The 17165-nt window shown below is 48.8% G+C and overlaps 1 protein-coding gene across 16 annotated transcripts in view; it reads left to right on the top strand.

Annotated features, from left to right (window-relative positions):
- Positions 1-17165, top strand: part of DYSF (dysferlin) — a 223830-nt gene that overhangs the window by 78475 nt on the left and 128190 nt on the right. For 9 of the 16 annotated variants that reach the window (XM_056123866.1, XM_056123861.1, XM_056123859.1 and 6 more), the window contains 2 exons: positions 15606-15721; positions 16113-16226. In XM_056123866.1, coding sequence (XP_055979841.1) covers positions 15606-15721; positions 16113-16226 — 230 coding nt within the window. Of the gene's footprint in view, positions 1-13872; positions 13915-15605; positions 15722-16112; positions 16227-17165 lie in introns of all 16 variants that reach the window. The other 7 variants (XM_056123864.1, XM_056123857.1, XM_056123849.1 and 4 more) reach the window with 1 other exon arrangement.

The following is a 17165-nucleotide window of genomic DNA, read 5'->3' as shown; positions in this document are numbered from 1 at the left end:
TATATTGCAACCACTAATTTTATATTGAATATTTTTGTAGTTAAGACTTTGTATGGTTTTCGATTTTGGATGAACACTCAAGATGGAATTTCTACATCAAAGGATTTGAATAGTAGGACATTTGGTATATATCAAATAGCCCTTTCGAAAGACTGCATAGTTAACACTGTAATTACTCCCATAAACTCATTTTGTGGCACCTTCACCCATGCAATGGTAAGGATTTACCATTGGTGGCAGCAGTGGTGCTAAGGCTTAACTCTTGGCTTTGAACTCATGATCTCTCCTGGCGCTGCCCAGGGGACCTTATGAGTTGGCCAAGTGCCCGCTGTACTATCTCTTTGGCCCACTTAAATTTTTATTACACTCATAATTGAGGATGTTGACCAATATATGTTTGGTGATATTTTAATAATTGCTTTATATTTACATATCATATGTTTAATTAATACTTATTCTACTATAGTAACATCTCCATTGTGAGACTTGTTGTTACTGTGTCTGACATATTGAATACACCTCAGGGAGCTTTCACAATGAAGATATTACTGGGCCCGCTAGAGCAATTCCATGAACAAAGGGAGGACAGTGCTACAGTGCTACTATAAATAGCCTGCTTTTGTTCTCATCCACTGTTAAAACAACAATGTTGTTCTTTTATCATTTTTATAAGAATACTGTATGTATATGCATGATGACGGTCTCCCTGTCATTGATGGGATAATTCTTTTTTTCTTTGTCAGTTTTATTTTACCATTTAATAACTTTCGACAGTTAGGAACTACACATTTTTACATAGCCAAATCTTTTCATGTTTTCCTAAGTGAATAAGACAAGGACCCAGCATGACTTTGATCAAAATTGTTCTTTGGTGATACCAAGACTACATATGATGAATCACCTTCCTATATTTTGAAATGCTACCATTTTTGCTACTGGATTCCTAACTGTGTCTTGGGGCCTGTGTTTAAATGTTCTATTTTCTTTACTTGGTAGATCTGTTTATTGTTCTTCAAGCAGTTTTAGTATCTAGGTTAGGCTGGCATCATAAAATTAATTGGAAAGCGTTAAAGCCTTTGCTAACATCTGGATCAGTTCATATAACATAAGAATATAGTCTTTTGAGGGTTTGGAAGAATTCACCCATAAAGCCATATGGGCTCAGTTCCCTTTTTGAGTGGGTATACTATAAGCCCTTAAAAAGCTTCTCATTTTCTCCTATGGCTGTTATTAAATTTTATTAAATTTTGGTTGTCATTTTTACTAAAGTTAGTTTGGAGCACTGACTAGAGGAGTATTTGTTCCACTGAGGTCTTCTTATTGGTTGCGATGGTTGTGTGCAGTGTCATCATCACAACCCCAACACCTGTGGCCTCTCTCGCTTTTTTATGACATGCATTTGTGTTTATTTCTTTTTTTATCTTGATTAGCCATCTTTAAATAATTTCTTTAAAGTTAAAAAATTGTAGTATGGCCATAAGCATCAGCTTTTGGCTTTGTTTACAATTTTATTTACTTATTATTATTATTATTATTATTATTATTATTGGTTGTGGGCACACACCCAGTGGTGTTCAGGGCTAACTCCTAGCTCTGTGTCCAGACATCACTCCTGGCAGGGCTTGGGGGACCATATGGGGTACTGGGGATTGAACCTGGGTCAGCTGTGTGTGAGTCAAGTGTTTTTATCTGTTGCACTATTGCGTTGGCCCCAGTTTCTAATATTTCCATTTCTTTTCCAAGTTTCAACTTTTTTGTATCTTCACGCTTTAGCTCTCTGTGGACTAACTTTTGCCATTTTATTTTACAACATCTTAGCTTATCTCTCAAGTTTCTGGTGGCTATTACTTACTTGAATAATGAAAATATGATTTCTGTTCCAAACATCCGGCTTTGGCCCTCAGTAAGCCCCACAGTTATATGGAACTCTCTATACATCTATCACCACAGGTACCTATGTGTACATGTATTTACAATAGAATAGTTAGTCAAAATTTTAACTTCATTTTCTTGTATTTTGTGGCAGAAGTTCAATTTCATTCCTTTGTAGGCATTCTGTATGTTTATGTTTTTTACCTGAGTAGGTACAGGTTATCGGGTTGTTGTATATATTATTTTAGGGACCATGCCAACATAACATGCTACAAGGTAGAGGAATAGACCATATCAGGAAAAAGGACCCCTTAAAACACAACTGGAAGGGCCCAGAGTTGTGACTCAGTAGTGCACTTCCTGCCTATCAGGTGTGAGGTCTGGTCCCTGACATCACCCCCTATGCTGTGCCATTGCAGTAGTGTGGACATTCCAACCAAGTGAGCAATCCTCTGTGAGCACTGCACCTCAAGTAAGTGAGCACTGTGAGTTGTGTGACCTGCTGAGCCCTGCAGCCAAGTGTGCAAACACCACAGCCAGGTGTGACCCCAGTTGTTCATGTAACATAGCAAAAAGGGAAGGAAAGGGAGGACGGACACAACCAGAAACCAGCACTGCATCTCATACAATTTTCATCAGTTTATCCCCAGAGGATGATCAATCCACAACCCACATATTTGAAAGGGCCCCACGGCCCATTGCTTTGGAGCCATGGGGAACGGAAGTTTGAGCTCTAGCTACTGCCTGGGCAAAGCCAACTGCTTCTAAGGTTCTGTCGCTCAAATGATAAACTTAGCAGGGCCAGGGGGCAGACTCTGGGGGAATTCAATTCTTCAGGGTACCAGTGAGCTCCCCAACTAAGTGAGCCTCCCCCTCAACTGCTGGAAAGGGTGTGTGTGTAGTGATTGGACTCTGAAACTCAGGCAATTTTTACCAGACAGAACCCTCCCCATCAGTGCTAAAGCTTCACAGCTGCCTGAGCCTCCAGCTACTAAACAAGCTTCCAAGTAGGGCAAGTGCCTGGACCTTGAGATCATGCGAGTCTCCAGGGAACCTGCTAACAAGGAGAGAAGGAGCCACAGTCTCTGCCCACGCTGGGGAGTTGGGATCAGACAAAAGGCCCAGTGATTCTTTGGACACCTCCCAAGCCTTGGGCAAGAAAAACCTGCCTCATAGCTTGGTTCACCAGAGGGAGAATTGGCATCCGGTGAATGGATGAGAATCCCTTACGCCTTCATTGAGAATCCCTGTAGGACAGTTTCCTAGTAAACCAGGGATGGCAGCGGCTGCCTGAGGCCCAGTCCTGAGGAGTGTCTGGGACCACCGTCATTAATCTTAGACTAAATCTACTTAGGGCAGGGGAGGGAGCATGGGATTTTTCATGCTCAGACTGGTTGACCTCACCCAGGCCGGTGCTTGAAGGAAGCCTCTGACAGGTGTTTGAAGGAAGTCTCTGACAGATGGCTCTCTTCTCACACTCAACCTCCTAAAAGCTAATACAACTTCACCTCTAGTAAGTTATCTGGGTGTGAGGCTAAGCGGTAGAGTGTGCCTTGCCTGAGACCTGGGCTCTGCAAAAACAAACAAGCAAATAAACAAGATAGAAGAACTACCTTGATTCCTCTTCAGCAACCAAGCAAATGCCAGAGGTTAAATCGGCTAACAGAACAAATGAGAAAAAAAAAATTCACAAACCATTCTTCACATGGAAATGGGGACTCTAACACAATTCAACTATTTATGAAGAAAATCAATAAGATGCATCAAATGCATCAAATGACATGGAATGAAACAAATGAAAGAAGAAAGGAAATGCAAGAGGGGGAGTGAGTTCTTTGAGAAGAGAAGTGCCTGTCATAGAAGCAGGCAGGGGTGGGGGAGAAGGGAGGGAAACTAGGGACATTGGTGGTGGGAAATGTACACTGGTGAAGGGATGGGTGTTGGAACATCATATGACTGAAACACAATCATGAACAACTTTGTAACTATGTATCTCACTGTGATTCAACTAAAAAAAATTCCAAACAGAGATGCTGGATAGGAAAAGCACAAGGAATGAAGTAAATACCCCCCAGGGAGAGCATAACAGACTCAATCTCACAGACAGAAGAATAGCTGATATTGGAGATAACTATCTGTCAGGGAAGAGGAGAGAGAAATAAGATTGAGGATAAGTGAAGAAGAAATCCTTTGAGAGCTCCCAGACTTCATTAGGAGACAAAGCATAAGGATCCTGGGAATACCAGCCACCAGGAGTGGGCCTTGAGCACTGCTAGGTGTGGTCACCTCCTATTCTGGAAAAAGCACTAAAGAGAACTTCCCAGACCTAACAAAGAATTGATGCACAAAGCTGATGAATGCTTATATTTCTAAGCATATAAAAACATACCAAGAGGTGCTGGAGTGATAGTACGGTGGGTAGGGTGTTTGCCTTGCCCGTGGCTGACCCAGGTTTGATTCCCAGAATCCCATATGGTCCCCTGAGCACTGCCAGGAGTAATTCTGGGGTGCAAAGCCAGGAGTAACCCCTGTGCATCGCTGAGTGTGATCCAAAAAGACAAAAACAAAAAACTACCCCCTCCCCCCAAAAACCCACACACACCAAGAGACACCATTGTGAAATTATCAAAAGTCAAAAAGAAGGAAACAGTATTAAAGACTGCTAGGGAAAAAGTATACCTGGTTCAGGCTAGTATAAGGGACTCAGCAGAAATTCAACAGGCTAATAGAGAGTCAAACACAAACACTGTTCTCCTATTGTTCATCGATTTGCTCGAGCGGGCCCAGTAACGTCTCCATTGTGAGACTTCTGTTACTGTATTTGGCATATCGAATACGTCATGGGTAGCTTGCCAGGCTTTGCCGTGTGGGCGATATACTCTCGGTAGCTTGCAGGGCTCTCTGAGACGGGCAGAGCTAATAGAGAGTGGAATGAAATATTCACAGTTCTAAAAGAGAAAGACTTCCAGTCTAGAACTTGTGAGACAGCTCAGTAGACTTGAGAGCATGTTTTGCACGTAGGAGCCCTGGGTTCAATCCCTATCAGTGCAGAACTCTCAATCCTGCTTAGAATAGCCCCTGAGTACTGCCCCAGTATGGCCCCAAACAACCCTACACTGAAGAAAATTCACTGCCCCCTGAAAAAAGAGTTCCCCATAAAACTTCCAAGCCCAAGAATAGCTTCAAATATAACTGAGAAAATGACTTTCACCAATAAATAGAAGGCAATAGAGTTTGTCACCACCAGGCCTAAACTGCAGAAAATGTTGAAAGGGGGCCAGAGAGAGGTTTAAGGGCTTTTCTTGCATGTGTCTGTGGCCATGAATCCTATTAGAGTCCCAGGTACTGAACATGGTTCCCTGAGCACTGCCAGGTGTGGTCCTCAAGCACAGAGCAGAAAGTGGTCGTCCCTGAATACCACTGGATGTGGCTAATTAAAAAAAAGGGGTTGAAAGGAATTCTACAGGAGCATAGAACCTTAAGTATGGTGATAGAGAGTAATACAGAACCAGAAATAGGAATACAATAAGATAATAACAAAAGGGGAGGAAGAGGACAGAATCGTAGCAGTCTGCCAGCACAAGAAAGACCATCTTACTACAGAGACTGCTTTAGACCTCAGGGTGACCACAGAACAAAATATGACACTTACATGATCCAGAGACACTTAGATGAAAAATGGGAGAGTCTGAGGGAATTACAAAGGGAAATCAGGAGAATCCAAGGGTACAAAGGGAAAAGGCAGACAGAAGCTCACGGACAAAGAAGCAAAGATCACCAAATCACCAGAAAACAAAAGACAGGATGGGAATAATTCAGCCCCATATATCAATAATTACCCCACTATTGTTCTAGCCATTGTAAATGATTTGAACTCTTCAATGAAACCATTGTAAATGGTTTGAACTCTTCAATGAAAAGACAGAGTGGCTGTATGGATAAGAAGTCAGGAGATATCCATGTTATGCACACAAGAAACTCTGCAAGAGAGACATAAATTTATAATGAGAGACTGGAGTAAGGTATTTAAATCCAGTAATAGAAAAGTAAGTCTGAAACTACTCTGCTGGGTGAAGAAACTGATGTATATATTCAATGGAATACTGCTCAGTGATGAAAAGGATGAGGTGTGGTTTTGGACACCAAAGGTGGAACTTGAGAGGATTATACTGTGTGGAGTAAGTCAGGAAGAGGCAGTTGCTGGATGAAATCACTCACAGGTAGGCAGACTATAAGAAACAGCGCAGATGTGCGTGTGGAATATAAAATAATATAATCTGAGACTAACACCCAAGGACAGTAGAGACAAGGGCCAGGAAGATTGCTCCACAGTGGGAAGCCTGCCTCATGAGCTGGGGGAGAAGGCAGCTGGAATAGAGAAGGGATCACTAAGTCAATGATGGTTGGAGGGATCACTCAGGATGGGAGATGTGTGCTGAAAGTAGACAAAGGACAAAACATGATGACCTTTCCGTATCTGTATTGCAAACCATAATGTCCAAAAGTAGAGAGAGAGTAAGAGGGAAATTGTCTGCCATAGAGGAAACAGGGATGGGGTGGGGGAGGGGGGTTACTGGGGGACATTGGTGGTGGAAAATGTGCAGTGGTGCAGGGATGGGTGTTCGATCATTGTATGACTGAAACTTAAACATGAAATCTTTGTAACTATCTCATGGTGATTTAATAATAATAATAATAATAATAATAATAATAAGAGACAGAGCAGGCACACTAGCAAATGCAGAGCCTCTCAGGTGGAAGAACTTGATGTCTAGCAGAGGGAAAGAGGAGCGAGAATGGAGGAATGGGTAGTGGGGTCATTTGAATCATAGGGTGGTGGATGTGGTGAAGTTTGTTGGCTTCTGTCTTTATAGAGATATGAAGCAGTATCCCCCCAAATCATGCAGTATTACAAAACAATAATAAATAGGTAACATTGAATTCAACAACAACAGAAGACAACAATTATTTTGATCTATCTGGGTGCAGGCATTCTTTTCATTGAATTCTTTTTTTCTGAGAGTCTAAAATGCAGGAATAGTCTCTTGTTCTATCATGTAGCCTCTTACAGGGAATGAAGCGTGGCGGGCAGTGTGGGTTCTGGTTCTGCTTCTCTGTGGCCACACAAGTCACTCTGGTCTCTATTCACCAGTTCCAGCCTCATTAGTTCATTGTGAGACTCCAGTGAAACTACAGACGTTAAATTCTTAGTGAGCCGGGCTTCACAGTCCACCCCAATGTCATGCTTGCTTTTTATTATCATAGCTATTGACTTTCTGCATCACGAATCCATCTCCCCCTTCTGTCTCCATTCTATTTTATTGCTTCCCATGTGCTTCCTAACCATGGCGGTGTCAGTTTTAATTTCTTGTCATGTCCCTTCTTTCTTTCCTCTGTCAATCATTTTAAATTCTCTTTTTTGTTTTCTGCCCTTTGTTTTCTGCCCTTTGCTTCATTCCACAGAAGCAATGTCTTCTTGCTCTCGATAGGAGACTCCAAATTGTTTCCTGAGACTGTCAGGCAAACATTGTCCTGAATCCTACAGATGCTTCCTTTCCCTCCCCTTTATTCCCACTTTCTCTCTATCAAGATCCACTGAGTGTTGGGATTTCTAGACAGGAGCTGACTCTATCCATTCATCTTCCCCGATCTTGACCTGGAGGACAGGATGCACGTCCAGCTTCTAGCTGACTGCTCTCTGGAAGTAAAGACTTTTACTGATGCTTTCTTCTAGGTTCTCTAAATTTAAACAAGCAAACATGCCAAAGTCTTTTCCCTATAGAGAAATCCAATCCAGCATACATAGAAGTAGAGAACTTTGCAGTGGATGCTCAGTGCCCTCAGCTTGTACAGAAGGGTCCTCGCCCAGGGCTCACTTGCCACGCCTCCTGTGGGCACTGCCCTACCAGGACACAGCCCCTCTCGATGCTAAGGGGATTTCCGATGGCCGCCCCCATGCACAGGGGGAGGGAGTGGGTGGGAGAGACGGCAAGCTGGCATAACAGAACTCCTGGCATGGCAAATACCTCCTCTCCAGCACCCTGACTGGCATTATCCTGTCTCTGGATTTGGGATGGCACCAAAGAGAACCTCTGATGTTTCTGTCACTGTTTCCTGACAACATGACTTGTACCACCAGCTCCCCAAAGGAGAGTTTTTTAAAAAATAAATTATCCTATTTTTACTGTACGTACCTTGGGCATACTAACCACCACCAGGGTGGTCTCTTATTTTTCCTTCTTAACATGTGAAACAGTGAGACTTCCAGTACTGTTATGGTAGGGTTTCATGCCGAACACCACACTTTTTTTAATTAAAAAAATTTTTTTACATTTTTTAAAGAAGCTGATTAATTTAATTTATTTTTCTTTTTGGGTCACACCCAGCAATGCTCAGGGGTTACTCCTGGCTTTGCACTCAGGAATTACTCCTGGCGGTGCTTGGGGAACCATATGGAATGCCGGGGATCGAACCTGGGTTGGCCACGTGCAAGACAAACGCCCTACCCGCTGTGCTATCGCTCTGGCCCCTAATTAAAAATTTTTAAAAAATTGAGTCACCATGAAGTACACAGTTCCAAAGCTGCTCGTGATTGGATTCCAGTCATACAATGATCCAACACCCATCCCTCCACCAGTGCACATTTCCCACCACCAATGATCCCAGTTTCTCTCCTGCCACCCCCTCTTCCCCAGTCTGCCTTATTTATTTATTTATTTTGCTTTTTGGGTCACACCCAGCAATACACAAGGGGTTATTCCTGGCTCTGCACTCAGGAATTACTCCTGGCAGTGCTCAGGGGACCATATGGGATGCTGGGAATCTGGGTCGGCCGCATGCAAGGCAAACACCCTACCCGCTGTGCTATTGCTCCAGCCCCCTCCCCCCAGTCTGCCTCTATGGCTCTATGGCAGGCACTTTTCTTTTATCCCCCCTCCCGCTTCCCCTCTTCCTCTCTCTTCTTTTGGGCGTTATGGTTTGCAACACAGATACTGAGAGGTTATCGTGTTTATTCCTTTACCTACTTTCAGCACAAGTTCCTATCCAGAGTGATCCTTTACAACTATCTTTGTCATAATGGTCCTTTATCTATCCCAATTCCCTTCTCCCCCAGCACTTAAGGCAGGCTTCCAACCAATTCCCTTCTCCCCCAGCACTTCAAGACAGGCTTCCAACTGTGGTAATCCTCCTTGCCCTTGTTTCTACTGTCCTTGGGTGTTAGTTTCATATTATATTTTTAATGTTTTTAATATTCCACAAATGAGTGCAGTCATTCTATGTCTGTCCTTCATTCTGACTCATTTCACTCAGCATGATATTCTGCATGTCAATCCATTTATAAGTGAGTTTCATGACTTCATTTTTCCTAGTATTTGCATAGTGTTCCATTGTGTAGATGCACCAAAGTTTCTTTAACCAGTTGTCTGTTCTTGGGCACATGGGTTGTTTCCTGATTCTGGTTACTGTGAATAGAGCTGTGGTAAACATAGAAGTGCAGGTGTTCCTGCAGTGCCAAGCACCACACCCTTCACTGAGTGTCTGCTTCCCTCCACACTGCCTCAGGCCTCTTCCCAAACACCCCTCTGCCCCCTGCTTTTGGTAAGCTCAATTCTGTGAATAAGTTCTTGGGTTCTATTGCTGTTATTCAGTATTCCCAGTCTATATTTCTTTATATCCCACATACGAGAGGGATTGCCTTGTATCTCTCCCTCTCCTGTCTGTCTTCACTCAGCACGGTATCCTCCAATTCCATCCACAATGGGGTAAATTGCGTGATTACATTTTTCTTATATCTTAGTGGTATTCCACTGCATATATGTACCAGTTTCTTTATCCAGACATCTGTTCTTGGACATTTGGGTTGTCTTCAGGTTTTGGCTACTGTTATTAGTGCTGCAATGATCATAGGAGTGTGGGTGTCACTTTTTTTAAAATACTATTTTGGGGCCTTTGAGATAGATGCTGAGAAGTGCAATTGCTGGGTTATATGGGAGCTTCATTCCTAGTTTTTTGAGAAGTGTCAATATTGTTTTCCAAAGACGTTGAACCAATTGACATTCCCACCAGCCAAAGAGGAGGGTTCCTTTCTCCCCACATCCACTTCAGCAGTGCTTGTTTTTGTCCATTAAAAAAAATATGTGCTAGAGTCACTGGTTGAGGTGAGGCAGGCAGGGCCTTTGGCCATTCCAAAGGTGAGGTGATATCTCATTGTTGATTTTTCATTCCCCCGATGATCAGTGATGCAGAGCATTTCTCCCATGTATCTGTCAGTCTTCTGAATGCCTTATTTAAAGAAATATATGCTTGCCTCTTCATCCCAATTTTTTTGCTTTTTGGGTCACACCCGGCGATGCACAGGGGTTACTCCTGGTTCTGAATTCAGGAATCACCCCTGGCGGTGCTCAGGGGACCATATGGGATGCTGGGAATCGAACCCAGGTCGGCTGTGTGCAAGGCAAACGCCCTATCCACTGTGCTATTGCTCCAGTCCCCTTCTCCCCATTTTTGATGTTTTTTTTTTGTCCCATTTGCAATACAGAAGCTGCTTGGTTTGATGTAATCCTGAGGAAGAGTTTAGGTCCCTGTCCCCCATTTTGGGGCTTCATTTCAGGGTTCATGTTGGATTAGTTCTTTCTCTGGGGTCCTCATGACTTGTGTCAATGGACTATGAGTGGGATATTCATCCGGCCACTAGATGGCGCTCAGGTCATGGGCAACCTGGGTGGTTTGGGATGGGCAGAGCCGCTTTTCACACTGTCTCTTACATTCCTTGAGAACACCCTAGTCAGGGTGAGATAGATGCGCCTTTCCATCTCTTTACCTCTGTGACTACAAAAGAATTCCACGCCCCACTTCAGCCGGAGCCCTCCTGCCCATTAGCTTAGGGCTGACCTCTCTCTCCTCTCTTGTTTTTTTTTTTTTTTCTCTTTGGGTCACACCCAGCGATGCACAGAGGTTACTCCTGGCTCTGCACTCAGGAACTACTCCTGGCAGTACTCAGGGGACCATATGGCATGCTGGGAATAGAATCCGGGTCGGCCGCATGCTAGGCAAATGTCCTTCCCACTGTGCTATCGCTCCAGCCCCAGGACTGACCTCTTTCTCCCACTGACCCTGGGTGCTGCCACTTTCCTTATAGTTGTTGGCAGTTTCTCCATGGTTCTCTCTCTCTCTCTCTCTCTCTCGCTGTGTATGTGTGTTTATGTGTGTGTATATGTGTATGTGTGTATATGTGTATTTGTGTGTATGTGCGTGTGTGTATGTGTGTGTGTGTGTGTGTGTGTGTGTGTGTGTGTGTGTGTGTGTGTGTGTTGGTTCTAATACCTCCCAGCCACAGGGGACTCTTCATCTGTCTGTCCTCCCCAAGCCGCCACTCAGCCAAGTGGTTCGGACGGCTTTTGCTCCCCACCTCCACCCCCCCAGGTGTGGGCCTCACCCAGAGGCTTTGTTGGTGTGTTTTTGGTTTTCTTCTGGTTGAGAACAGCCCTGGACAAACTCCTCTGCAGCTATGCCCGGGCTCACGCGAGTCTGCCTCAGAGTCTGCACTGACGTGTTTTGTCAGAATGTTTTCTGAGGTGTCTTGCTTTCTTTCTCAGAAGCCTCTGTCCTCCCCAACGTGCCCCTGGAGCCAGTCAGCGCGTGACATGGGACAGACTGGCAGCAGAAATAGTGCTGGTGGCCGACCGTGTTTTTCCATAGGGGAGAAACCCAAAGCGCGTTGCTTTTAGCCTTTGGAACGCGGAGGCGGGTGATTTCCCTGCGGTTTCCCAGAGGTTTCTCTGTTTCGTTTGCTGCTTGGTGCTCATGTTTGGGGGGAGCCGGGGGCCTGTGGGCTGTGCTAGGAGGTGAGGCGGGCAGGGCTGGCTTTGGCCTTTCCAGGGGCACACCACGCGGGCTCCCGGGGACAGTCTGCACCACGATGTGCTTCGTTGGGGTGGGGTGGGGGCCGGCGAGGCCCTTCTGGCTTCTCCTGGGTGATGGATGTGGGCTTGGCTCCTCCAGCTGTGTTTTGGGGCTTCCATAGCCCTGGTCCCCTGGGTTAAGGAAAACACACCCAAACACTTGTGTTTTGGCAGAGGGGCGACGAGCGCTCAATAGAGGCTTTGTCTTGGGTGGTTTCCCTCGTCCATCTGCTCTCGACTTTCTGAGCTGTCTGCAGGCTCAGGGGAGAGAGCCCGGATGATCCTCGGTGCTCGGGCGCCTCTGCCCCTGCCCCCTACCCCCAGCTGGGAACCAGAGTGCCAGGCCTCACTGGGTGCCCAGTGCTATGCCTGGTCAGTGCTGGCTGAGTGAGGGGACGGATGAAAGGGCTGCTGGGGGAGAGAGGCCTCTCAGCAGTCACTCCTCGGCCGCCTCGGCACCAGAGCATGTGCCGGTCAGATGGCTGGTGGGATTAGCGGCCATCTGTGGCGGGCCGGGCACCGGCTTGCCGCCAGGATTCTGAGCCGGTCTGTGGGTGGGAAGCTGCGTTTGCCTCTGCAAGAAGCACACGGGGGTCTGGACTGTGACCTTGGCCTCATTAGCCTGAGATAACTGGCTGGGCCTGTTTGTAATCATTTGGAAGGAGCTTAAAATGGCATCAGTTTCCTTCCTGTGGTCCTTGCCTTGCCGCTGGTGTGGGGGCTGCAGCTGGGCCCCCGTCGGTCCTTGAGCAGTTATTGAAAGCTCCCGCGGGCCAGAATCCCCCACAGATGAAAAGCCAGGCCCTGGATGGGAAAATGCCCATGAGCAAGGGTTTCTGCAGCCCCAGGTTCCTGGCTGAGACCTTGCTGGGGTCTGGGTGCCAGGTCTGTGTCCCCATGGTTGGGCCTATCCTGCCCACCCTTGCCAGCCCAGTCTCTCATGCACACTTCCAGCATCCCCCCCCACCTCCTCTTCTTCTCACCTCTTCTTTTTGTCTCTGCTCATTCTTCCCTGTCAGTTGTTGTGAAACTCTTGGTTCTTAACACCCTTCATGGAGTTGTGGGGAAACAACCATAGGAATTTTTTGTTATTCGGTTGTTGTTGTTGTTTGAGACCAACAGGTAATGATAGTGACCTGTTTGTTGGTAATGGGTGGGAAGAATCGGGACAGTTATAAAACAGAGCCTTGAATTTGGTCAGGCCTTGGGAGTCAGTCACACTTCGTAGACTGAGGGCTGGCAGGGAAGGTGCTGGAAGAAGAAGAAGAAATCAGAGAGGACAATCAGCAGAAGGAGCCCCGAGGGGGACACGGCCCTGGGGCTGCGACTCTTGAACCTTCCTAGAAATGAGGGACAGAGTGCAGAAGCGCGAAGGCTGCCAGAAACACAGTGTCCGTTTTGTCAACTCCAGACCCCGCCCTCACCGGCGTGCAGGGACACACACGGGTGTATTGGACCTTCAGCGAGCCAGCTGAGCTTTATTGATGCTCCACTTCCCCGGAAGCAACAGGTGCCAGAGGGCAGACCCCAATGCCCGCTGCTGTGAAAATGCCGGTTCTCTTGGAGGCAGTACTGGAACATTCCACGAGGTGGAGATGTTGTGCCTTTAAATGCCTGCTTCCCGGCGTGCTTCCAGGCCTACCTGCCTACATGATGGAGCCCTTTCTCTGCCTAAACTCCGGCCAGTTCCAGGAACCCCCACCTGCCTTTCTGGGGGAAAGAGCACCTTTTCCTCCTGTGCAGTCTCTCAAATGGGTTTGGGGTGTAGTTTCCACTTGACAAACAGAACACACAACCCTCCCCTCAGTCCTGAGTGGGCAGGAACTTCCCGGAAGGCACCCAGGGTGGGTGAAGGGGCTGTGTCTGTCAGGGGTTAGGTTGCAGGGGCGGGAGGGGGGGGGGGCGGTGGGAGAGATGAGGGGACAATCCAGTTTGTGATAAGTTCACAACTGTGCACATCTGCCTCCTGCACGCACACGCAGGCACCGCCTGTCCATCTATCCATCTGCTGCCGCTCTCAGTACACACGCTTGTTCATGTAACCCATCTTCTCTGGCCAGGCTCATCCTAACTCCTTTCCCATTTCTTTACGCTTCAGAGGAGCCTGCAGGTGTGGTCAAGTCTCTTCCAGCCACCAACCGTATGTGCTTTTCCTTGGGGACACCAGGGGTGGGGGGATGGGCTTTGGGCGCTTGCTAGAGGGGAGAGGGTGCTGGTTGCCAGGGATTGAGGTGCACCCGCAGGGCTCCAGGACCAACCCTGGGCATTACATTTCTCCTGCTGTTATTTACATATATAAATACACATATTTATATATGCAAATAACTTGGAAGGCTTTCCAGGGGATCCCCTTCACCTTCCAGTCCAGCTGGGGCTCAGTGGATGCACTCATTCCAGCAGGAAGGACTCAGGGCTGGTGCTCCACTAGTGAAAATTTGGGGTTGGTGTTTCTGCAGGGATGACTTGAGGTGTATTCTCCTGCACGGAGAACTCAGGGTTGGTGCTCCCATAGGGAGGATTCAGGGCTGGTACACCTGTAGGGAGGACTTGAGGCTGGTATTCCCATAGGGGGAGGTTCAAGGGTGGTGCTCCCACAGGAAGGACACGGGGTTAGTGTTCCTCAGAGAGGACTTGGGGTTGGTGCTCCCACAGGGAGGGCATGAGTTAGTGTTCTTGAAGGGAGAACTCTGGGATGATGCTCCCACAGGGAGGATTTCAGGTTAGTGCTCCCGGCGGGAGGACTCTGGGATAGTGCTCTCACAGGGAAGATTTAGGGGTGGTACTCCCAAGGGAGGACATGAGGTTAGTGTTCCTCAGGGAGGACTTGGGGCTGATGTTACCACAGGGAGGGCATGAGTTAGTGTTCTTGGAGGGAGAACTCTGGGATGATGCTCCCACAGGGAGGATTTCAGGTTAGTGCTCCTGGCGGGAGGACTCTGGAATAGTGCTCCCACAGGGAGGATTCAGGGGTGGTGCTCCCGCAGGAAGGATTCAGGGCTGATATTCCCTCAGGGAAGACTTGAGGCTAGTGCTCCCGCAGGGACGACTTGGTGCTGGTGCTCTCACAGGGAGGCTGTTGTGAGGCCATTGGGAACAGGAGGGTGAGCTGAAACTCACAAGACCAATCATTGTGCAGACCGTGCACAGATCTTTAATGATATACCCTGTCCCTCAGCCTGGCCTCCTGGTTCCCTCACCAATTGGTAGAGCCCCGAAGGTGGACAGTGCAGAGGCATATGGGTGATTCTGCTCCAGGGTACAGAAATGCCCTCTTGCTCAAACCTCTCATTGCCCCAAGCCTCTCTCCAGGGGCTCAGACTTAGGGACCAGTGCTCCTGCCACCTGTAGTGGCCTGCAGGGCAGCCCTGCTAGACCATTCCTCCCCCCCCCCCCCCAGCCTTGCCACCTAGCGGGTCCCCCATCCTGGCCTCCTGAGAGATGGTTTCTCTGGCCTCTGCCCAGGCTGGGGAGCAGGGAGCGGTGGGGAGGTGTAGGCTGGGGTGTAGTCGCAGAGGGGCAGGGCAAAGGGGAGCCTGAACCCCAACTCTGCATGTTGCATGTTGACTGAGACCCTTTGGGGTCCTGGGCTTCCTCCCCTGTGAACGGGGTACGTGGGAGTCTGGAGCAGGCCAGGGGGTGCTGTGTACAGAAGCAGCGACATAGTGGGGACCCTCAGGACCTCTGTTCATGTGTGTGTGTGTGGGGGGGGGGGCTTGATCACATGCCATGCTGGGCACCTACAGCCAGGGATGGGCTCGAGCCCCAAGGGGGTGGGCTTGAGTCCGGAAATCTGCACTGGGCCCTTCCTTTCATCCTGGCCTTGTCTCCTAGTGGATGACCACCTGGGCTTCCTCCCCACCTTTGGGCCCTGCTATGTCAACCTGTACGGCAGCCCCCGGGAGTTCACCGGCTTCCCGGACCCCTATGCAGAGCTCAACACGGGCAAGGTGAGCCGGCTAGAGTCCCCGCCCCCCCTTCCTCCTGCTCGTGGAGACTGCGCACATGGGGGTTTTCTCACCTGGTGGGGCCAGGGGTTGGGTCTGCTCTGACCCAAGGGAGATGGGGGAGGAACAGACCCTAGTCCTCGAGTTCCCCGCACCCGGCTGTCCCGGCTGGCCCTTTCCTGCTTCCTCTCTTCCAGAGCCAGGCCTGGCTCCATTTTTCTGTGCTGTCCTGGGAGGGCCCAGACCCTGCCTGCATCGGACCTTGTCTCCCTTGGCCAGGACGAAGCTGGGTTCCCAGCCTGTGTGCCCTGAGCTCTGTGTCACCGCTTCCTCACCTGGGTGCCCCGGGGGTGAGTGACCTCAGGCCCGAACAGCCCCTGTTCACTCTTCTCAGGGGGAAGGCGTGGCTTACCGAGGCCGGCTCCTCCTCGCCCTGGAGACCAAGCTCGTGGAGCACAGCGAGCAGAAGGTGGAGGATCTCCCGGCTGATGACATCCTCCGGGTGGAGGTGAGAGGTCGGCTCTGGGCGGGGGCGGGAGGGCCGTCAAGGGCACTGGGAGGGGACTCGGCCTCCCATGCATGCCTCACCCTGCTGCTTCTCTGTGCCCTGGGAGCCATCCTGCTGCTCGACGGATAAGGAAAGTATCCTCACGGTCTCAAGCTGGGCGCTGAGCCAGGGGTTGGGCTGCCATCAAGCCCTCCAGGCCCCCCGGTGCAGGCTTTGCCGATGTCTCCGTTGATGGACAAGGACACAGACTGCATGCATGAAGGGCCATGAGGGAGCTGGGTCTTGGGTCCAGGCAGCGGCCCCATGGAGCTCCCCTTCAGCCTGTACCCCGCCATGTGCCTCTGGTTTCAGCGTTGCCGGCTACTGTGACTTCCCTCCCTATCAAGTGGATGAAGTGATCATAGCGGCCCCAAATTCAAACTCAAACAGTTATTGATTAATTTTTTTGTGTGTGTATGGGGGCATATCTGGAAGTGTTCAGGGGCTACTCCTGGCTCAGGTCTTGGGTGTTAACCCAGGCAGTGCTCAGGGATCCAACAAGTGCCAGTATCTGAATTGGGGCTCTAGCCACCAAAGCCTGGTACCCTGTCCCTGTGAGCCATCTCTCAGGCCCTGCTTGGAGATGGAAAGGACATGGCCAGAGGCAGTGACCTCTCTCTCTATCTGTGAGGCGCTTTCCTTCCTGTTTCCCTTCTCCCCGCGTCTGGTTGTATAACCTTTCTCTCTGCCTACCATGAAGGGCATCTGAAGGTCATCTTGGTCCACATGGGTGTCTGTGATGGATGCCTGGCACTCCTCAGCCTGGTGCCCAATGCCCAGAGGCGACCATGGGATTCGGTTACCAGGGACTTGGACATGGGGACCTTGGTGCTGGCAGAGGTGTGGAGACCCGGGCAGGGTGGGCCCGGGCGCTCTGGGGGCCAGAGGCGGGAGGGCTCT

Source organism: Sorex fumeus, unplaced genomic scaffold (genome assembly GCF_029834395.1).
Source record: "Sorex fumeus unplaced genomic scaffold, SorFum_2.1 ptg000006l, whole genome shotgun sequence".
NCBI lineage: Eukaryota > Metazoa > Chordata > Mammalia > Eulipotyphla > Soricidae > Sorex > Sorex fumeus.
This window is presented reverse-complemented; position numbering and strand designations above follow the sequence as displayed.